This window comes from Phaethon lepturus, unplaced genomic scaffold (genome assembly GCF_000687285.1).
Source record: "Phaethon lepturus isolate BGI_N335 unplaced genomic scaffold, ASM68728v1 scaffold7688, whole genome shotgun sequence".
Lineage (NCBI taxonomy): Eukaryota > Metazoa > Chordata > Aves > Phaethontiformes > Phaethontidae > Phaethon > Phaethon lepturus.
The window spans coordinates 9,168-33,585 of NW_010559634.1; the positions used below are offsets into that span (position 1 = coordinate 9,168).

The window sequence follows — 24,418 nt, forward strand, 5'->3', positions numbered from 1 at the left end:
ATGTTTATAATTAAAAATGTGTACTATGTAAGTATTTTGAAGAACAACCCCTCTGAAATAAAATCAGGTTGATTTGTTGAAAGTCTTGTTATTATACATAGCTTTTCTTTTTTTGGACCGCTGTCTTAAAATACTTTTCTAATAGTCCTTCTTGTAAGAAAATGGTGCCCAAATGCAGATGAGCTGGTTCCTCAACAATAAGTGGGCAGTAGGACTTGTGGGGGTTTTTTGTGTTTTCTTTTTACATCTGTATAGTGTGTAAAATATGCCACATTGTGATGACAGCTAATTTTGTTTATTTTTGTAGGCTTGACCCAAGGACCATTTCATCCTGCAGGAATCAGTTAGCAAGATCTGCATAGACTTGTTCCTAAGGAGAAACATGTCTGAGATTGACTATGAGAAGTTAGCTGAAATAGGTAAATACTTTTTTATTCTACTTCAGATGGCATATGTGTAGAGTTGCAGGTGATTGAATAGAGCATCTTCAGTAAGTGAGAGGCTTCACCAGCATTTTGTAATACTTCTTGGAGTAATCCAATATGAGTTACAGCCACTGTACTGATGTGTACCCTATTAAAGCCATTAGGGTTGAAGGTTAGTTTAATACATGCAGCTTTTATGAATTATTGGTAGATGTTCCTAGTGCAATTCTAGGCTATTGGAATATCACCATCATCACGTTGTGGCACAAATGGGAGTCATTACTCCAAAGAGACAAGTATGAATGAGCACAGAGATTGCTGTATTATATGTTATCTCCAAAGATGCTAGTTGAGCTGAGCAATATGACCATGGCATTAGAGGCCTCATCATTTTGAAAGATCAGTGTTACTTTTTTTTTTTCCTTGGGTTTTTGAGAATGCCAGCCTGAAATGCAGAGCAAGGGTTTTCCAGAGCTCTGGCCCTGGCCCTCCACCTCAGTCTCCCTTTCCCTGTCCCTCACCTTAGCTCTGATTTCTCCATGACGTGTCTTTCAGCAGCAGCAGACTGGCTTTTCATTCCTAGGGCCTGATTCAAAATCCACTAAGCAATTTTGCTCTCAGCCTTGGCACGCTCTGGATCAGGCACCTCATGTTGTCTCCCAGCCTGGGTTGAACAGTGGTAACAACGTGAGTAGTAACAGATGAGCCTCTGCTATGGTGGAGCAGGGCAATAAAATCCTCTATCATTTACAGGAGAAAAATGGAGCTGAGGTCTTCCTCAGTTTGGAACAATGAATTACCTTTTTTATTTGTGTTTATTGTGAAACACCTCTTGAGCTCCAGTCCTCTTGCTCACATTTAAAAAAAAAACAACAAAACAACAGGAAAAGAAAAAGAATATGCAACAAATTATTTTACTAGATTAGGGTTAACTAGCTTTTCAGTAGATGTTGGGACTTCTTTAGGCCCTGTGAATAACTGCAGTACAAATGGGCATGTATATTTACTTTGCTCCTCTAGTTCTTTGCTACATCGCAAAGCCAGATAGCTTGATATGTATACTTTGCTTGCAAATCCTTACCCCTACTTTTTGGAAATGTGTCGATTTTTATGCATAGTACAAAATAATTTTTTACAAAAGGAGTTAGTCTCTGCCTCTCTGTACTGTAGGTAACATTGTATGTTTCTCTTGTGTTTAATGGAATATACATTTCACTTTTAATAAGGCCTGTTAAGTTTCAGTGGATTCTAGTAAATCATTCGCAGCTCCTGCTTCACATCTGCATAGACTGGGATTTTCTATTTCTTTTTCATTCTCCCCTTTGCAACTTTTTGTTACTTTAAGCGGTTACTGTGCTCAAATGTGGGGGGGGGGAAAAAACCTCACCCCACTCTACTAGACAAAAGACCTTATTCTGAATTTTAACATGACTTAAATATACAAAAAGGGAAAAAATGTGAAATTTATATACTGCAATATGTTTGTATTGTTATTCCTGGTTCTTGTGACAAATACATTCTTTAAAGTGAAAGAACACTTTTTCAGTTAAGGTTAGTGTAGCTTTTCATATATGTTACACTTTTAAAGGGTAGAAAAATACACATTTTGGAGATGCTAATAAGAGTTTTAACTCTTGTGTGTATGAGGAGGACTCTAATGGTGTATTTCTAAAAGCAGATATATATATATATTTTTTTTTCCTATAGGACTGATGATTTATTTTCTGAGGAGACTTTAATGTGAATTCAGACCTAAAGAAATGTAAAAGTAGTACATATGTTCCTGATTCTTCTTTGTCTTTGAGAAGCCTAGCCACTAGTGGCATTTTTCATCCTTGTGAAATGCATTTTTGGTACAAATCATGTTAAAAATAAAAATGAGACAATAAAGCTTTCATGTGGTTGTTTATAGGATAGAAAGATACTGGGAAGCTGTGAGTGGAAAGCATTCCAAAATACTTAGTAGGAGTTTTTCTCTAGCACTTATTAGCTACTGGCACATAAATCTGGCTGAAATCAATACTTAATATATTCTCTCTGTGCTAGTGTTTCTTGCGTGCTGGTCAAGACATATGAAATACACAGATGATCAGAAGGGAAAATATTCTTGAAGTACTTTTTAAAGTGACACTAATACTGTTATAGATAAAACTGTTAATTCTACCTTATTAAAACTTGCATGATAAAAGAGATGGATGATATAGAGGGGGTGGTGCACCTTATCAGAACATTAATTTTTTTTTTCTTTACGTGTACCTTTTCTTTTCTTAAGGCACTAAGACACTTGTGTGTTAATGTGTCAATATAATATTTTTCCAGTCAGTTTCTAGAAAACTATTCATTTGAATAGTGTAGGAGTGCTAGTGGTGGTAATCATCCCAGAATCTGTGTTCATCTGGATACGTACTTAGGATCAGCTCTCTTTGAACCTTAGCACAGTTTGGAAAACAAAACAAAATAAACAAACTCTTGAACAGCATTGGTTGACTTTGTGTTGCTCATTTCAGTGCAGAGTAGATTTTAACTCGGGGATCTAGTCCAGAAACTACTGATGTTGGGGGAACGGTGCCCATTGATTTCACTGGGCTTTTGAACAGACTTTTACACCTTGGCTTGGCCTCTAGCTGGAATATATGCTGGATCGGCATTTGGCTGCCTTGTCTATTGCAGCTTCAGAACGTTAAGGGATTTCAAGGAAACAGTGGGTTTTGCGGGAGGTGGGATGGAGATCTCTTTGCAATTTGCTACCTTTATGCAAAGTAATGAGTCGAGAGCGTTCACACGGGGTGTTAATGTGGAGTAGCTGTCAAAGCACGTGTTAGCGTACTGAAACTTTGACTTCCCCATATGGACAACCTTGAAGTAACAAGAAGCTGTAGATGGATGCAGCAAGCAGATTGTGGGAGTGTAGGAGATTATGAGAAGACAACAGCAGTTGTGAATAACAAGGTCACAGCATGCCAGCTGTTCGGTTATTGTTGAGATTTTTGTGAGCATCATGGCAGATAGTAATCTTAAGGAGAATGTGAAGATAGCTTTGAGGTATTAAAGGGTTACTTTCCCAAACGTGAGGAAGGGTAAAAAGCAAGAAACTGATTTGAAACTGCAGCAAATGGTGATAAAGGCCTGTGTTTTTGTGAAACTGAGATGAAATTCAACCCTTCAATAATGTATCAGAGGCAAAAGTTTTTCTTTGTTCATTAGCATGTAAGCATTCTTGTTTGCTCCTTCAGAACTGCAGAAAGATGAAGCGGAAGATACGTGGTCAGAACAGGAAGAAACATTTATGCCTCCACCACTTGAGGATCCTGAGCTAAATATCAATCACCCTTACTATGATGTTGCAAGACATGGCATCATCCAGTTAGCAGGTATGTTTGGAAAAATACTGCTGCTTCATGCTTACTTAGACCCCTTACCACATTTTTCTTACTGTACTCCTCAAGGTGATGCATAAGAATCATGTTGATGCTTTCAGCCTTCATCCTGAAAAGCAGCTGAACATACTATGTGAGCTCAGTGCTTTTCTACAGATGAATTATGAGCCAAATATTTGAGCTTAATCTTGCTTTAAAATATAACTATAGCAGTATATTATAATCTAAAGCCTAACTGTGGCTGTAACAGATCTGTACTTTATTCGTGATAAGCTGTTTTGTTTTCTGAATAACCTGAAGTGTGCAACTGTGAAGAGATACGGGTTACTGTATAAAAACTAGACAAGGCATAAAGGAAACTGTTGACATAAATGTTAACTGCATTTATCACCTGACTTTCTGTTGTGACATGGAGAGAAGCTATGGGTACATAGCATATTTGAATATTGGATCATTTAATGTTTACAGTTATTTATTTTTAAAACATTCTGGCAACATATAAGACAGGTAGGCATATTTATGATATAAAAGCATCTTTTTAAACTATGTATTGCATATTTTTTTCCTTTTGGCTTATTTTTGGCATCGATGTGCTTGTTAAAATGGGGTTAATCACAATTCTGAACTAAAGAAATGTATACAATAAGAGAAAAATAGCAGTATTTAACACTGCTCATCTTAATGAAGTCTAAGGTTGTGTATATTGTGCACACTTTTGTATCTCCTACTTCAGTGAGTCTAGATCATGATTTTTCCAGAAAACGATGAACCCAGATTGTACATATGCACTTTCCTGAATTCAAGCCATAAACAGGGTGTCATCCTGGTGAATATGAACTTTAGCAAAACCAGTCCTCTAGTGAGGTATGATTGACTAGGACAGTGAAATTCGTGGTGATTTGACTTCTGACTATAGCGAGAGGAGAATTTTACCCATAGTAGCTTCTCTTCATGAAGCTAGTTAAGGATAATAATTACCTTTTACCTTCTTCAAAACTAACCCCCCAACATAAGACTCAAATCCATAAACAAGGGAATAAAAGATTCATATTAATGCAATTCAAAAGCTACTACCTGCTTACCCACTAGGATGTTTCTCACTCAAGCACCAATTTTGGGATGGGGGAAGTACCAAGATAGAAAAGTTATTAATGAAACCATTGAGGTCCAAATGACAAAGTGTGAAATAGATGTGTTAACAGACGCTCTGGATACTCCAGAGTCACTGTAACTGTCCACCTAAGAACCTCTCCCGTCTGCTGTATTAGACAGTGCTACATGATAGTGCTTTAAAGGAGATCTTCAAGACTTTTTTTTTTTTTTTTTTCCTGCTGGTATACTCAGCATCAAGTTACGGTGGGCCATGTATTTACTGCTTCAACTTTAATCATGCACAGGTATTTAGTAAATGTTTGTTGTTGCTTCTCGTTCTTCATTCACTCAAAGCTGCCCTTGAAGTCATAAGCACTTGATATTTGTTTTAAATAATTAATTCTAAAGGGTCCTTGTGTGTTCATTTTCCTTGGAGGAACCATTGTCATTCTTGCAGCTATGGGCAGATCTGGCAGATGATGAGCTGAAACCCCTGAATCTGTGCTTAGACAAAGCTCCTCTTCTCCATCCCTCCATACTGGGAGCAAAAGGAACAAGCTGGCAATCTTACTAAGTTCTCCTCAACTGACCAATAAGACATTCCCTTCTGATTTATAAATAAATAAATAAAAGTTTACTTACTACTAAGGCAAACAAAAAATGTAATTTTCATAGTCTTGGAGGACTCTGTCGTTTCACTTGGAAGAGTTAAAATGGTGGGGGAACTCAAAAAAGGGGAAAATTTTGGAATGAGAAGATGAAATATACTGGAACAGTTCCTTTTAAAAATTCATGCTTTTACTGATGGTGAGACAGAGAACATGTGGTGGGGACAGAATGATAACCAGCCTGCCCTTTCCTGAGCAGTCCCGCCTGGCTTCATATTATGCATATGCCTTATTCCTGTGTAAGAAAATGGGAATGTGCTTCAGTACAGTGGAGTGAAAACCACAGTGTTTTTTAAAGAGACCTAGCTGTAGCATCCGTAGTTCCATCTTGGAACTTGCTCTGTATCAGGGTTTGCTTGGAATAAAGTGCAAACATTAGCTATACTCCTGGTTTAAATTCACTGAAGCAAATAGAGATATTCACGTCATGAATCTTGGCTCTAATGTTGGATTCTCTCTGATGGTTTTGTCCTTAACGCTGCAGCCCTTTGTATGGAAAAAGTGTCCCCTGCCCATTGTTTAAGCTCAGAAAAGAGTGACTTTAGCTGCTATTTCAGTCAGAAGTATATGATGGGGTTTTGCAAGTCGACTGGACAATTTAAATGCAAAGCACAAGCCAGGAGCCATGCTTCAGAAAGCAGTCTGCACCCTCTACAACAGCTCTGATAGTGGGATGTAAGAGAACTCAAAGGTGTACATGTGAATGCAGAAGACGGGGAGGGTGAAATATGATCCAAAGACATGCTTCACCTCCACAAAATGAGACCTCCCTATCCCCGGTGTTAACTGGTGTGGAGTCATGTTTGAAAGTTGTCTGGATTTAGATTTGAGTGAGGAAAGGATGAGCTCTTCAGATCTCCTTCCTCTTTTGGAAAGGGCCAGTACCTTTTGAAGGAAATAATTTTTAAATTATTTATACCTGTTTTATAATGATTTTAATAATTTCTTTGAATAAGACAAAGTACAATTTCAGTGTTTGGAATAGCTGTTCTAAAGCAATTCTGAAAGCTGTTCCTTCAGTTTTAATTCTGTGATTGAAAGACAATGAGATGGATTGTTTGAAATGAGTGAAGAAAAAGAAAGAATTTAGGTGGAAATATTTGCAGTAATTTATTCATCTTTTACAATGATTCAGTTTCCAACAGTTAATTTAAAAAAAAAAATCTAAAATTCCTTCTTGCATCTCACAAATTAAAATGACTTGTACCTGCTTTCCATAACAATAGCTTTGACTATATGCAAAGGAGATTTTTTGAGTTGTATTCATACAGTGTGAAAATACAATTAATTAAATAAGAATAGGGGACATTTTAAAAAGATGTAAGCTTTAATGATTGCTTATTCATTATGGACTGATTTATGTCACTAATACCAATGTGCAGCTGACTAAGCATATGTAAATGGAACAGTGCTGCAGTGCTGGTTCTTTTTATTTCTATTTTGAAGGAGAAATGTCAATCTGTTGCTTAAAAAGGAACTCAAGATTATTTTTCTTTTTGGCAAAAAGCTAGGGACATACAAGCATATATGATGCATCAAGCTTCCTTATTTTCTATCGTTTGCTTCTATAGTATGATTGCTGACAACTTTTTGCAGTACCTTTTTTGAATATTTGCTTATTTAGGAGGACTCTGTCTGTGATGCTTGTGTTTTCACTAACTGCCAGTGACATCCTTTTATGTGTTAGACAAAACTTTTTAGTGGAATCAAAGTCCATCATTGTTTTAAATCTTTATTTCCCTTCTTAGTCTTTTATTGCTCTATATATTTGAAGATTTCAGGTATCCATCCTGGGTCTTTGTAGAGACTGTCTGTATTTTTCTTCAAGATCCAGTTGATTTCATAGCCTCTTCTGATTTTGAATCAGTGCACTAGAAACTGATCAGAATAGTATTATGTAGATCAGACTGTGAAAGGTAAAGTTGTAATTTAGTTTTTGTAATACATAAGGAGAAACTAGTGAATTACCTAACAAGCCTAAGACACAAGTCCTAATAATTTTCAGTCCATCTCAGTGGCAGCTTTGCTACTTCTTGCAATACCTTCAGGAGCAGACCTGTGGTCTGTAAATTGCAGTGCCACAGGAAAGAACAGGGCTAAAGATTTTTTTTTTTTTCCTTAAAAGATTTACTTTGTTGATTTTTTTATTTGCAAAGGCTATTCCTGAATTCAGTATCTCTGACATTATTTCATGAGTACCCTTTTGGGAAAACAAAAAATCAACTGGAGAGGCCCAAGACTTGGGCACTTTTCAAGAAAGAATCTGAGGGCTCTGGATCATAACCTGTTTGCAGCAGAAGAGCAGATTTGTGGGCTTTGCACTTTACAAAGTGTGCCCTAACTATTTGGGTATTGTCATGTTTTTGTCTCAATGGTTATGAGAGGAGCTCCAGAATAAATGTTCATATTAATGAAAAGTATTCCCTGCTCTAGTGAAGAGGAAACTTCCCTGAGTGAGAGAAACAGGGGTTCAAATTCTTTAGGCAGGGGTTGCACTTGGGTTTTCCACATTCTGCACCAGTTTTGTTGCTTCTTTCTCCAACTATATTCTTCTCAGAATGTGAAAAGAAACAAATCCTTATTTACCAGATTCCTCTCTTTGAACATCAGATTGTAACCTGTAGCGTCTTTTTTAAAGGCATAATATGTGGATGGGCTTTCTTGTTGAATTTGAGAAAATATAATGGTTCTGCTTTAAACATCATTTAATAGAGCAACAGGCTTGCTAAAATAAACGATGGCTCAAAATGCCAAATTCGAATGTGAACTTAATTTTAGGTTTGGGTATCCTGACAATATACCACAAGTCATTCTGCACCTGAATATACCTTATTAAAAAGAAAAGCCTAGCACTATTTCCCCTTTACCGAGTAAATGTAAATTATATTCCCTTTCCTATTCTACTGTTTCTTTGCTAGCTTTAAATTTTCTTTTACACTTTCTGTGAATTATCAGAACACTTAGTTTTGCATGACTGAAAGCAGTTTTGATTTTCAGTACCCTTTTTAAGACTAGACCATTGTTCTAGTCCAGAGAGTCAGCCAGATATAACTGTACTGATATTAGAGAGGTTAGTTTCAGGAATGGCTTTAACTCACCCTTATTGTAACTTATTTTACATACTTCAAGAAGAGCACAGATAAAATGTAAATAATTAATTACATAAAAAAATCAGCTATTCTTTTGCTTTCGGATGATCTGAAGAAAATGTGCTATGTCATAAGTATTTTTCTTAGACAAAATTTAAAAGAAAAATTGGTCATGAAGGAATCTTTGATGGGGAATCATTGCTTTCTGAGGGGAATGAACAAGCTTCCTGATACAGGAAATCTCCTGAACATTCACTTATAGTCATTCCTATTTAGAAAGACCTCTGAGCGTGTACTTGATTTCAATCGCAATTTTAGCTTTTTCCAGAATTGACCAGGTGCAGTACAGGTGCAATCCTCTCACAGAAAGTTGATTTCTAAGTAAACAGGTGTACATGAATGGAATCCAGAGGAATGAACGCAAAAAGGGAACTTTGTGAAATCAAACCAAGTTGACTCTTGGAATGTAGAGTTGGTGTCATTCTCTGTATTTCCTTGGTGGATCTGGTCTCTGTCCCAAAGCATAAACATTACAATGGATATTTTAATACTGCACTTTAAGCTGACTAATATCCATTGTAATATATTTTCATATGATCAGCCAAGGTGATCAGTGCGAGGAAGAAGAGGACTCAAATATCTACAGCCAAAGGTATAAGCTTCTCTTGCTAATGTTGAGACTCAGGTGTGTTATCTTGGCTGTGTATTCCTTAACTTGCCATTGTGGATGGGAGCCCCATAGTGGGTTAGACCCATAGTGGATTAGTTGTGGATGTATTTGCTGTCCATTACTCAGCCTCGGCAAAACACAGAAGTTTCATAATGGCTTTTTTTGTGACCCCATATTTCTGTGAGTTGTAGAGAATAGCAGGAGGCTTTGAAGCACAGTTCATCTCACCATTTAACATAGCGTAATTGAGGTTTAGGTTCATCTTCTCTAGCTTAAATTCTGTGAAAGAAACAAATACATGACCAAGTGTTGCCACCACTGTGGCAAGTCCCCTGGATTTTGACCCTGCTTCTACTCCCATTGAAACCAATGGCAAAACTTCTGTTGACTCTAGATTCTCACTTTGCTGTAATGTGATGATAACAAGCTTCAGTGAAGTAAAATGATGTTTCATTTTTCACTTATAAAATAGTAGTGTTTAGTGTCATCAGAACAAAAACTCTTAAAAAGACATGCTAAAATTACAGCATTCAAAAGATCTCATTTGCAAATTGGAATGAGCTGTATCATTAGAAAAAAACTTTTCATTTGCAAGAAGCAGTTAGGAAGTGCTGTGCCATCCAAATTCTTAATTAAGAAGTAGAACAATCCCTTTTCCCACTTGCTCTTCCCCGTGTCTTATTGTAACTTTTCTTTTTTCCTACTGCAAAATTTCATATCAAAAGCAACGTATGATTTATGTCTCTTTCCGTAAAATCCGGACAAATAAAACCCCAGCAGATAGCTTATATTTTAATGTGTGTAGATCTTATTCTGGACAGCATGCTCTACACACCCCTCTTTACTCACCGAGCGCAGAGGAGGAGGCTGGCATCACCGCGCTGCGCTCCCACACGTGGCTCTGTGGCCAGCGCAGCTGATAATCCTGAGGCTGCCTGGGAATGCGTCTGCACAATAGCAAAGTGCCTGATCTAAAGGCAGGAACCTCCTACCCATGGGCGAGAGAAGCCTACTAGACCTTTTCTCTACATGAGGGCAAAATCTGAGACACCTTTTAAAAAGGTGTAGGTAGGTGGCTGGAGGAGTGTGAGTGCCCAAGCAGTTAAGGCACTCAGTTTTTGGGAATGCCTCCTGAATATTTGGAGCTCAAAACCAGTGCAGAAAGAGGGGAGGAGCACATTTTCTGGAGAGCATAAAGGAAGTTATCAGCTTTCATCTGAAAGTGTTTGGTGACTGTGAAATAAATTAAGTTAATACAAAACTCGTTTTTTACCTAAAAGTGAAACATCAATGAGTAAAGCTGAAATTGCACTTCTGTTTTTGCTTTGTCCCCTGTAGATAATGAGGCATCTTTCAGTAAGTCTAAGCAGGAGGGAAATATGGGTTTTGTGGCATAAAAATACACTTGGTGCTGATGGAAAATCAGCATACTCCCAGTTGCACTCTCCTTTGAATGTGCAGATAACTGTCACTCCCCACTTTACCCTTCAAACTGAACTTTCACATGTTTGGGTAAAAATTCTATCCTCAAGGTCATGGGATTGAAACTATGCTGGACTGGGAAGCAAGCACTCTAGCAAATGCGATGGGCATTTTCGCAGCCCTTCTGATGGAGGACAAGGAAAGCCTGCTTCTGTTTTGATCAGCACTTCATGTGTCACATAAAAATTTGATGTTGTTCAAAACATTATTGATGCCTATGAAGAAAGAACAGCCTCTTTTCCTTTCATTAGCTGTCATCACTAATGAGAAGCTGGCACTGCTTTATTTAGGTTTTAATGGAGTTGAGGTTCTTGGTCATCTTTTCTGGTTTGTTTTTGTGGCATGTGTATCACTGCAGGGTGGGAGAACGAGGTGCTCTGATGGTAATTTTGGAAAAGTTTCTCTGCCTTGGTTTTTCCATTATTGAAACTGGGCAATTATGTTTATGTTCTAAGTGTATCTGTTTGCCGTCTTTTATAAAGCTGTTTATTTTTTTCTGGCTTTTAATTGTGACCAACAGTAACAATTAGTGACTCATTTAGTAATTTAACTGGAAACCTTTCTTAGATTTATTTTGCTCATGATTGTCTCTTACAAATAAATTATATTCTACAGTGCATTGTAACATAGCATTTTTTTTCACAAACAAGTAATGATTTAGAGAACAATCTTTTATTAATGTTTTACTTTTAGTACATCATTCATACTAATGCATGTCACATTATAAAGTCTTTATAACTACTCTGAGAATATCAAATAAGACAATTTATTTCCTGAAGTTATTTTTATGGTCTGTTTAAGAGCAATATGCAGACATACCTGAGTACATATAATTGTGATGTTGTGCATATTCTTCCTTTAGTGATGCTCAAGCACCTTATTTAACACAGTAGTCAGAATTTATGTTTAATGTGGGAAGGGACGCCGGGCTTTGTGGGATGAAAAAACCCCTTTGAGAAAGATAATAAAGATAAGCAGTCGGACAAAAAAGAACCAGCCAGCAGAGAAAGCTATATGTTGGAAGTCAAAACTATAGGATTAAAGTGATAACTACCAAAATTCAAGCTGAGGATGTTAAAGCAAATAGCAAAAGGTTCTTTGGTTATAAAAATAAAAAAAGAGAGAAGTGATGTTCTGTGGAATGAGTGAGGTGGCCATCAGAGATAATCCAGCTATAACTGTCAAACTAAATTAATACTTCATCTTGGTTTTCAGTAAAGACAATGATATTATTAGGAAATCTTTTTAAGTCCTCTATGTGATGTTTATCTGTGATTTATTATCTAACTCGTCATCTGTGTTTAGGAAAGATGCATTCAGATTGGAGCAGGATAATGAATAGCTAGGTTGGGGAAGAGGTAGAAGATCTAATGTGTTTACAAGTAGTAAAATACAGGCTGAGAAGGGGTTATGATTATTGTCTAGAGAGTCCTTTGGGATGGTAAATAGTACTGAAGGAGAAGTGCTGCTTCAGCTGAGTGATGTCATTGTCACATGAGTAAATTTCTACAAATTTGCTATGACTTTTAGACTGGGATTGAGAAAGCAGATTGCTAGTTGTCAAAGCAGTGAGCAGAAGGAGCAAGAAACACAAAAACCTGACTGTTCTTTAAGATAATGCTCAACGAATCAATGGAAGGATTATGTGGTACGGTTCCTGGTGATAAGAGGCATGGAATTGATAATGCAGAAGGTGTCTCCCAGTCCATGTTCATCTGTGAAAAGTCATTAAGCGTTAATCTCACCTCTTCCCTCCCTTTTATCCTTCTGCACCTGAAATGGAATGTGTTTTTTTAGGTGCTGAACCATCATAACCTCTGTTGAGCACAACTAGCTAGGAACTGGACACAGCAAATACAGGATTTTTTTTTTCTTAGCGTGGAGTCTCTCAGGTGAGGACAGCCACCTTTTCCTGAGTTGAATGAAGGAAAGCATATTATTATCAGCGTTGGGTTTTCATGGAAAATGAGTGTTTGCAAAGCTGGGAAGAGTTCTGTTTGTTCAGATCAAGTAATTTGAACCAGCATCAGTAATACAAATTAGAACAGCTTAAGAAGTGGTTTGGAGCTGTTCTACCCAGTTGTCATAAAAATGCTCATCTGGTTTTATTTATTCATTAAGTGACTCCATTACAGATTTAACTTCCCCCATTTTACTTCTTTTTTATTTATTTATTCATTAAAGCTGCTTACTTAATTAGGGGCAAAAGGGGAACAACAGAGTTATAATGAATATGTAAAAAGCCCCAAATTCTTAACTTCATTCTACTCCTACTGATACCAAAGCCAACTTTGTTTTAGTAGCAATAGAAGCAAGTATTAAATATCGTTTAGTTAGAACATTGAGATTAGACCAAGAATGCCTGAAATACGAATTCAGTCTAAACATTTTCTGGGATGTTTCTGTATTGCTTTAACAGGAATAGTATCTTTAATGTAGATATATGTTAAAATCTTAACACCTCACACTCTTCAGTGCTGAGCTACCTTCGGTACTAGCATGACTTAACCTCTGCACCTGGCTTTCCAGACAGTGGAACTTGGGTGTGGGGTGGGCATGGCATGAACACCAACCTTGTCTATACAGACAGTGGGGGTGAAGCTGTCATGAGTCAAAGGTTAAATGTACTTGAGTGAAGTAATACATGCTTTGTCAGAGGAACTAAGGGATGGACACTTAGGGATCCTCAGGTTATGAAAAGCATACTTGTATGCCTTGCTTGTTGTGTTTTAAATGTGATCTGAATGTAGCAGTGCGTCTGGAATCTAAGAAAGCTTAAGTTGGTTTAAAAAAAAATCTGACTTAGAAGTCTGACAAAGCAGATGCCCAAAGTGCTTGCAGGAAGAGTGGTATTCTGATAAATTCCAGAAATAAAACATGAAGAGTTTGAAAACAGGTCACTTCCAAGACTACTAGGGAAAGCAGGCCTGTTTTCTTCCATGACTGAATGCTGCAGGAGGACTTAAGTATTCCCTGTCAGGACCTGAGCACCACCACCTTTGAATATGACTTTCTCAGCTTAGCTTCCTCATCGCCCACCGGCTGCTTCATTTCGCTGCAGTGGTGGGCAGATTGCTTTCCATAGGCAACATGTGATTTGACAATGAAGTTTCGCAGTGTGTTTTGAGTAATGATGGGAGATAGAGGTAGCCCCAAATATCGAAAGATACAAGCCATTCCTTCAGATCACTGAGGTCCCATTGCATAAGTAAATGAGCATTGTCTTTACTAACTGTTTTGTTCACTAGGTGATGACAATTCTGGAAGGAAGGTGATTACCTTCAGTTGCTGCCGTATGCCCCCCTCGCATCAGCTCAATCACACCAGGTTGTTGGAGTAAGTTTCTCTCAGTCTCCTGTGTGGACTACTTTACATTTTTTTATGTGAACTTCTGTTAGCTTGTTTCCATATGAATGATCTTTCAGGGAGGAAAAGCAGGAGGCAAGGGGTGAAATGAAAAAAGGATGTAAGACCTACTAGTGTTAATATTAAGTAAATGAGATGTGGATGAAACTGAGTTGCTTCACCTGCAATCTTGATTAGAAGCAGCAATTCACTGTGTACTGAAATTAACTTGTTTTGATTTTACTAATGAATTCTGATTGTATTTAAAAAATGGAATTTATGATGAGGACCAGTGAAAGAGAAATTCTAGTATTTTAGTGCTCTGTACGTATGTTCTCATGAATAGTAGTGTTTTCCTTAATTTGTTATACTTTATCTGCTAAATCACTCAACAAGAGCATTGGTTAGTTATTTACATCTTAGTGGTTTTCCTCTTTTATAAAAAGAGCTGTATTATGTACAGTATATTAGGCTGAACATTTTTATATGTCTCTCACTTTGTAATGTTCGAGTTTTGTGTTAAAAGAGGCTGTGAATGCGTAAAATCACAACATTCTTCCTTACAAACTTGCTGCAGCAAGGTACCAGGACATGTTTCCACCTTGTAGTTTGTCACTACAAGGAGATCTATTGTGTCATGAGAGTCCTGTCCTTATTAAGCATTTTAAACCTATCTGGAGTTCTTGTACAGCCTCCACTGCCAAAATGTTTGAGCACCTTTCAACTGTCAGTACCCACAACCTTTAGAAAGGACCGAAGTGCTGTTACCTCAACTTTTCAGAAACAGAGAGGGATTTAGAAGGCAGGTTATTTAAGAGATGTGTTTGAGAACATGTTGCTTGATTTCTGTGCTCTTCACACCTAGGGTGTTTCCACAGCCTTAAGCCAGAGCTTCCTATGTAGCATAGAGGGAGTGTTAGCACCTAGGAGGAAGAGCCACACAGGTCAGCTCCTCACCTAGAGGAGCTACGTGCCGTGATTAATAGGAAATGCCAAAGAAAGGAGTGTGACAAACCACGTTGCTACCAGATCTAAGAACCTTTCCACAGTTCTGCGAGGAGGCGCTTTGATGCAACTAGGATTTCCAGCCCTTAGACTCCTCTGGATTTGAACACTTAGATGTTTTCCTGTAGCTGAGCCCACATCAAATTCGCTTGGAAAGTCTGTGCTAACAGAGAACTGAAGGCAGGTGTCTGAATGTGAAACTAGCAATATAACTATCAAGTGATCTGCTTTTGGGTAGTTGGACCCGGATGTTGAGTTGAGAAAAAACTGCAGAGGAGGCCTGGATTGGTAGGTGTTCTGTGATGAAATCACTTTAAGAATTGATTTGGTAAATCTTCTGTAATGTCCCTGCAATTCTGTTAGAGCCTTGGAACAGATAATTGACTGTACAAAAATACTGGTTATTTTATGCCTACAAAACTCTTAATTATTTTTAGAAATACAGGCCTTCTTCTATGCAATGTGCCAAGGAATTTACATGCTATAACATAAAACATGAGGCACTCTGTATGTAAGAATATCTGTTTAGATATATTTTAATTTCAAACTCTTTTTTAGAAAGTGTTGAATGACTCTTAGAACTACTGCTTACATTAAAATACCATTAATACTTAAGTCAGGGATCAAAACAGCATTATATTAAATGCAGTTGCCGTCCTTGTCCCAGGCTCTTCACAGTCTTAAGATTTGCAGTATGCTGAGGGAATAAGCAGATAAATGAGACTGTGGGAGTATAGCGTAAGAGTAAAGTTATGGTCTTTTCCATGCAAAAGTGGATAGCCAAAGTGGCCTTGATACTTGCAGATATCCACAACCTAATAAATGGCACATGGAACTACCTATTATATTGAATGAAAATTGCTTACACACAATTAAGAGCAATAGCTGTGGCTCTGTTGCAGAATAATAAGATAGCATTGAGAATGACATGAGAAAGTTGAAATCTGACACAGCAAGAGATGAGGCCAAATTGTACTCCTCTATCGTTGATTTATTCGAATCGTTGAGCTGTGTAATAGGGCATACAGTGTTCTCAATTGTAGGAGAAAGGGGAGAGAAAAGCATCTTAAACTATACCATAAAAGAATGAACACACAGAAATCTGCTTATAAAACATGCAGTATTATTTCAAGATGGGATAAGTAATGTAGTTCTTTAAATTAGTTTTGAGGGAAATGATCTATGAACACAGTCCTCACAATACAAGCAAGGGAAAGGGCAATATATTCAAGAAAACAGTTTACAGTAACAAGTTGTAATTGGCAGTAATTAGGGCTAATGGATTTTTTAAGAACTTAAAAAGTTTTAAGTTGAGAGGAAAACCCAAGATTTATTCTTTATTATTTTGAAAAGTTGAAATGACAGTGTTTGCTTCACTAAAAGGAATGAGTTTACAAAGACCAGAAGAAAGCAAAATAGAAGTAGCTGTCAGTTAAGATGTATATTTTTAAAATGTTCTTGGAAAACACAGTCCCATGTTGCCTTCGTCTTTTAGTGATTCATGAGCACCATAGCTTTTACATTCTTTCAAATTTCAGGCTTTGCAGTGATGTGGAATTATTAGCAACAGTGCCACTAGAGGAGGATGAACTTGTTAGATAAATACATTGAAGCAGATGTGAATTTGCGGTCACTAGCCTACTGTGCAAAAAATAGCACATTTTGTTTCTCAGTTACTGCTTTAAAAACTGCTTAAAACTAAAATGTCATCTTTCTCCTCAGGTACTTAAAGTATACTCTGGACCAGTATGTAGAGAATGATTATACGGTTGTCTACTTTCACTATGGCCTGAAGAGTCTAAATAAACCATCTCTGAAATGGTTACAAACAGCCTACAAAGAATTTGACAGGAAGTACATCTCCAAAATATTTGGTCTACTCTTTCGGTTGTATAATGTCTGTAACTAACTTCCATGAAGGAAGCATATCTTTCCTGATCCACCCACAGCTGAGTTCGTTTTGCTATTGCAAATTCTTGTAAGGATAATGTTGCTGTTGGTTGTCTTTTAAGTGTCTTCTGTGCAGTGCTAAGGAATGACCTGAGTGCTGCAGCGGTTATCCAAAGTTATAAAAAGCCTTGGGAACAAAACCAAGAGCCATTGCCTTTTTTGTGCATTATTTAACAAGATACCTGTGATATCTTATTAGTCATCATTCTCAATTATCTCACAGTCATCTTTGAACCTTTGGTCATCCTAAGGTTATTTTGTATACAAAAAAGGAGAGATTAGTTTTTAACAGTCTGTACCTCACAACCCTCGCAGTGTTTTTTGGTTGCTATATGCGAAGCCCCAAGGGGACCACTGTGCTCGTATATGCCTGACCTTTGGCGTAATAATGGCTACGGCTCATGGCTTTCATGTTTTAGTTGGTTAGTGTGCAGTTGAGACCAAAGCTCCAAGATAAATAGCATTTTAACAGTGTTAAACTAAAGTTGTGATGTTTATTCTCTGAAAAATGCATACTTACCAGTGGAGCTGAAAGTTCCTGTTGAAGTCGGTTAGTCTTGTTTGCGAGTTGTTACTTGATCTACTTGTTTGTAAGGTGGCCTCAAGAGTGCAACATGACTGAAAGCAAAAATATATACAAACAGTTCTTTCGTGATAGTGAAAGTGTATGTGCTTGTGCATTTTGGGGGCATGGATCATACATGTCTGATCTTTTCATTTTCGGTGCTGGAACAAGAAGCAAAAGATGCCGTGAAAAAGATTATTGGGTGTTTTATAGACTAGACTTGGATATAAATGCCTGAGCATTTCACAGGACTGCACACCCTGTTTTGAAAATTGAAGTTGAGATGTGCACAACACTTCTTGGTGGTCTAGTGCCAGAGCTCAGACTCTTGAATCTCATCCAATAACCTCCTGAAACTCTAAAACCCACTAAGCAGGATGAGGTTGTGCATAGCAGCCCTCAGACCTGCAGTGGGAAGCTGCCACCTGAAGCCTCTAACTGCTTTCAGGAGATACTGCTCTCCACTCAGCAACAGACTGAGAAAGCTTTTTGGTTTTGCTAGTAGGTTTCTGAATATGGTTGGTACAATAGATTTGTTTTTTTCTGGGATTGGGTAAGGGAGAAGAAAGGTAAAGGATCTCTTATATTTTGTCTTTGGTGAGAGATTTGTACTACAATACTGTGTTTTTGCTGTACACCGACAATTCCTGAAAACAAGCACTGTATGGAGTTGGAAGCCTACCCTACTGTACCGTTTTCCTTCTAGGAGAATCCCAAGCCAAATTTACCATTGCTGAATGAGGAGAGGCAGTATGAGGGCAATATCTTCTTCAGTTTTGTTGCCTTCTGACATGCGTGTGTCTCAAGTGCACAAAGTCACTCCCATTTATGCCAGAAATCTGTTTTCTCTGTTCTTCCACTCTGATCCAGAAAGCAGGAGAACTAAAGAAGAACAGAGAATCCCAGAGAAGCCGCTGCAAAACCAGGCAACCATACACTCATCATTTTATTCACAGCCAGAACTTCTTAGCATACTGTCATTGAGAAGCTCAAAGCAATATTCATAGCCCAACATGTATGTTCTGCTGTACTAGCCAGAGGGGGGGAAAAAAAAGCACCTTTCAGACTTCTTCCGTGTTTGTGTTTTAGGTGTCAAAGGAAAGAGCGAAAAAAGGAGACTACAAGAGACGATAGTAATTAGCTAGCATCATGAAAGCAAACGTTCAACAGGAATAGTTTCAGAAGAATAGACTTTGCTTTGAAGGTTTACAGCGTAGGCTCAGTAGCATCTTGTGGGCATTTAATTGTAATCTAGGAAACTATGAAGCACACAAACTTCCACAGAAGCAACGTCTTACGCCCATTGCTTCAAAGTACAAAACAAACTTAAAATGGAAACTTCAGTAAAGCAACTCAGGTGTTTTGCTTGTTAGTTTTTATTGTTGATTTTGGATTCTCATCCACAGTGGTGCCAATTGCACAGGGACAGTTGTTTGCTTGTGTATGATAGTGGCTTTGTGAAAACAGTGCCTTTTTTGTTCAAAGATGTATGGGCTGAGTTAAAACCCAAAAGGAGAAACTGTTGTAATTGCTGAGTTGGTTCCTTTTTCCCCTCTTACCATAACCTATTACAAGAGGATTTTTCTTAGGAGTCTATGACCATTTTTTTCCATGATCATTGTTTTTCTAACAATGAATGGTGAACACTTGGGAGGGGCGCTTCCTACTGGGAAGCAAACTTGGCAAAGTAATAAGCAACAATATATATATAAAAACAGGATATTTCATTATGCATTTCTCAGTTTCATTTTGCAGTAATGTTGAATAAGAGCAGTCTTTTCATGCAGCCTAGTTTCCATTTCAGTTGCAGCCTGCTAGAATCTACTTTTTGTGTATCAAGATAGGACGCTGTAGAATCAAGCAATGCTATAACGGGGAAGGGTTTTTGTTTCATACAAAGGGGACCATCCAATGTAAAACAGTGTGCAGTTGACTTCACCTTTAGTAATTACTAGCAAAACAAGACAAAAGTAGTGATAAACATTTTCTCCAATGTGAAACTCATGTAAGCAGAAAATAAAGGGAGATCAAGGAAAATAATTTTTTATATCACAGAATTCTTTATAGACTCTTCATTCTCTTCTCAATTTTTTTTTTCAAGTTGCCTAATTTCTCCTCTGTCTCCCTGATATTAAATCTATGAGACAGCAGACATTGGTTAGGAACGTAATTGTGTTATCAAAACTGACCATTTTTTAAAGTTAAGTTTTTTTCATTTTACATTCAGTTTCTTCTGAATTAGGTCTTTTTAATGCATTTGAAAAGAATGCTATGTAATATTTCTGTAATAATACCTCCCATTCAGTTGTAGCTGTTCAGTTCTACTGTCTGTGGTATTCAAAAGTCTGCTAACAATTTCATTTTCTTTTCCTAGGTATAAGAAAAACCTTAAAGCACTCTACGTTGTACATCCAACCAACTTCATAAAAATTCTGTGGAATATCTTTAAACCTCTTATAAGGTATTTGGCAATTTATTCAACACATTTTACTGTTTAGTTTAAGGATCGTTTGTTCTCTAATAAGTTGCTTTTATGAAGGCTTGAGGTAAAATATGTCAGGTAACAGCACAATACCCATTTAAACTGTCTTGACCTAATGAGTAAGGTGAGTGTAAGCTTGAGTATGAATAATAGTTCTTTCCTTTTGAAGAGAAGGGAGTCTCAATTCATAACAGTTTTACTGGTATGTTAAAATAAATATCACTTTAAAACATAGTTATTCTGTGGATTATGAATGACTTTGTTGTCCTGTTTGACAGCACTTTAGCACAATAGAACTGGGTCCGTAACTGGAGTTACTAGGTGGGATGGTAAAGCAGATAATAAATGGTTAACCTTTAGTCTGATCTCAAGTGCTGAGATGAATAGGAATGTTGCTACTTGTGTGTTTAAGGTTAATGGATAAGCCTTCAAGTGCCCATAAGAATTTGAGATGAAGGCTATAATTGTGAAGGTAGATGTATTTTACTGGTGCATTCTTTTTCTTTGCATGGTAAAACTGATGTTACCTACAAGGAACCAGCAACAATGGGCAGATATTGCTAAGTGCTAGGATGGTTGGGCTTTCTTATTTTCTGCTCCTGAACCTTTGTCACTTTCAAAGTAATTCTAACATTTTGCAGATTATATTATGAATGTCCTCAGGGCTGAAGGACGAAAACAGCTTATCTTGAGAAGCCATAATGAACCAACTAAAAATGTCTAGTACAGTAACTTGCAATTGATTTAATTACTGACTGGTAGAAAGCTAATTAATTTGAAAGGGGAAGTTTAACTTCTAGACAGATCAGAACATGTAAGAAGCATGTGAAAATAAAAAAGTAATTACAGCTAAAACGCATTCCAGAATATGCTGTTCTTGAAATGAGAAGATGAACTATTGATCTTTATTTTTAGCTAGCAGTCAAATAAATGCCAGAGATCCAAGACATAGACCAATGGTGAGAAAAGTGTGGCAGAAGCAGGAGGTCCAGCAGCTGATTGTACCTCAGGAATGGGGATGGGGTTTTTTTGTTCCCGATTTGCTGTAGGATGGATATGGAGAGCTTTCTAGGAAAAAAAAAAACCACAAAAAACAACCAACAATAAAACCAGAAAAACAGAAAAATTACAACACTTAGGTGAAACCAACTGCTATCTCAGAAGCAGATGAGAATTTGTTGGGAATAGCTCCAGGCAAGTGGTTTTGGGACACCGAAGGTTTTCAGTCTGTGTGTGTTAATTTTAGTCAGTGGAACCACAGCTGGACAACAGTCATGCTGTTTGACTTAGCATAATGACTGGCTGCTAATTCTTATGAAAGAAAAATGTACAAGTACCTGTTCCAAATACTCATTTTCCCTGGATCTTACTATGTCTGTGTAAAGAAGATGAATACTTTTTTTCTTGGAACAGTATGATACACTGGCAATTAAATCCTCGTTGACTTTGGATGTGAAAATGAGTGATCCTGATAAGCTTAAGCATTCATATCTGGCCTAGAAAATTCAAACCAGAGCCTGTCATCTGAAATGCATCATCATCTTGACCTTCTGAACACCCGGCTTTCATCAGGATTGGCCGTTCTTGTTTGTGCTTGACTTTCATCAGTGTGTACCTGGGTACTTGATTTTAGTCTTGTGAGTAGACTCTACTTGAGTAGAGTGATTTAGCAACACTCTACTCTCTGTTGTTAAAATACATGATCAACAGAAACAAAGATATTTGTACACTGGCACTGACAAAATAATTGAAAGTATGAGTAAACTCTGGAAAGGTCCGTCCATAAGCCAGAAGGCAGGAATTAGTGGAAGCTGGGAAAAAAACCTCTTTACTGCTTAAAATGATTTAATTACTGAATGCTCACATGCATTTGTGCCTTAGGTTGACTCAAGTTTGGGTTTGTCAGGTAAAGGAAAAGGTAAGGATACAATTTTAAAACTGAAGTGTGAAAGTGCCCATGTACAATTTGCGTAAATTGTACTCTCATTGCATACTAAAACTTACTAACATTGTTAATTTTCTAGAATACTACAATTTTTAATTTGCTCACCATACCTCTTCCAGTTTAGAATAATCTTATTGTAGCAGATCATGCTTTTCTTTAAGTGTCAATATTAAACCAAAGTTCACAAAAGAAAGGAGAATAATCCTTCGGACTTTGTTTCCCAGCTTTGCTGAATTATAGCCCAGGCTCATTTTTAGTGTTTCCAATAAAAATCACAGATGTAAAATAAATTTCATTACCAGGAAACATATATTTATTTTTCAGAGATCTGTTGGTACATTTTGTACCTGTTAGTACATGGCCTAAGTACTTCTACATGAAAAATGTTGTTGCTAAGAAGTGGATAAATGACAGAATTATTAGAGTGAAGAACAAAAGTAGTAAGTCTTTTAGCATACTTGTATTTGAAAGTATTTAAGAAAAAGTAAATACTTTAAATTTTTCAAGCTCCAGAAGTTGATTGATCTCCTTTCCAGTCCCAAAAGAGGTGAACAAGAAGGTAATGTGTTGTGTCATGTATTTTCTCCAAACTGCAAAAAAACTGTACGAAGAGCACATTTCTATGTGTGAGCTAATAGAAACCACCCACCTGTTATCAAAATAATATACATTTAGGTGGTGGTGATGATGTGGCATTTTTAATGAACAGCAGTAATTCCTAATTGCCCACAACTTGGTTACGAATTACGTGTTCTGTAACACGTCCTGTATCAGAGGTGACTCACAGGTGAGTTAGAGAGTTCTGTGCTAGCCCATGGCTTAGGTAAAATGTTGAAATTGCAGGCTGCTTTGGTTAAAAGACACACTGAAGAGCTTTGAAGTTGTACGTGTGCAGACTGATATCCTTCAGTGTCCCAAAATTGCTTGCCTCTTATCAAAATTTAGCTCATTTAAATTAAAAGCTTCTAAAATGCTGGAATGACTTCTATTTATACTATCTTCCACTAGAGGGAGTGTGTGTATGTGTATTTGACAATCTAGGGATAAGTACATTAATGCAAGAGAATTTTTCTCCATTTTTACTACCAAAGTAAGTTGCAGTGAAGTACAGTTTTTATCACAACCACCTATTATTTTGCTTGACACTTCATTACAGAACAGATATTTTGTGTTGTGGAAAAATATGAAATTATTTCACAGCATGCATACAAATGTGTTGCTGAACATTGTTTGAACACCTCAGCCAGTAAGTAGTGTATTCTGGCTGAAATTCAAGACCTAACTAGTGGTACTTGGTGCTTCAAATTTGGAAGTCTGTTTTGTACAACTCAGAAAAAACTTACTATTCGGGATATTTCCTAGAAGCTATGTGGCCTTTTTTCAAAATAAATAAAGCTGATGGCCCAACACTTCAAGGATATATACTATCCAAGCTTTGAAAATCTTGCCTGTCGCTTACTACTTTATAGTTTGTGTCTACAGCCCCATTATTTTGTCTTTTGGCAGGGAGAGATATCTAAATAACACAAACATGTTGTTCTGTTGGCTGTGTAACATTTTCTCCGAAGTTAACAGATCTTTTAGTGAGCTTTCTAATGCTGCTTGAAAGCTGTTTTTCAGTGGCTTTTAAAGCAGTGTTTTTCATATCTATGCAAATCACAAAACATTCAGATGGAAGTCAGTTATTTTTATTCAAATCAGACTCCCAGGCATGCACTGTATATGTTTGATCATATGAAATGAAATACATCTTATGTCTCCTGCTGCTTCAATTACAGTCTAATTTTGAGTTGCATCAGCACTTACATTTTTGTAATAGAAACTAAACCCTTCGTAAATGTTCCTCCCATGCTGATTTTTATACTTCTTTGTGAAGTTTGGTTTGTTGTTGGTTTTGTTTTTTTTTTTAAGCCATAAGTTTGGGAAAAAAATCACCTACTTGAACTATTTGAGTGACCTGAGAGAGCATCTCAAATATGACCAGCTAAACATCCCTCAAGAAGTCATCCGGTACGTGGCAAGTTTAAAATACATTATTTCACCTTTTCTTGGGTAGAGCTGCATCCTGTTCACTGTATTCCAAGCACAATCTAACCCTATTTCTTCAATGATTAGAAATTTAATTTACCTATTTGTACTTGGTTGGATTTAATCCTGAAAGCTGCATGCTATGAAAGACATGCTGAAGTGCATCAGGTGTTTAGAGAAGAGAATGCTGTGTGGTTTTCTACAGCTTTGCAACATCTCCATCTCAGTTGTGGAGCATTTTCTTAGTATAATTGCAGATTCTGTGTGAGTGTTAGCAAAACCAATCCATATGTCA

General features: G+C 37.1%; 1 protein-coding gene across 1 annotated transcript; it reads left to right on the forward strand.

Annotated features, from left to right (window-relative positions):
• Window positions 1-382: 382 nt before the first annotated feature.
• LOC104625713 (rho GTPase-activating protein 8-like) lies at window positions 383-24,105 on the forward strand (the record flags this gene model as incomplete). Its single annotated transcript, XM_010293412.1, has 6 exons — window positions 383-419; window positions 3,659-3,796; window positions 14,052-14,139; window positions 16,876-17,007; window positions 20,043-20,129; window positions 24,007-24,105. Coding segments are annotated over exons 1-6 (581 nt in total), but the record flags the coding sequence as incomplete, so codon positions are not given.
• Between the last annotated feature and the right edge of the window lie 313 nt (window positions 24,106-24,418).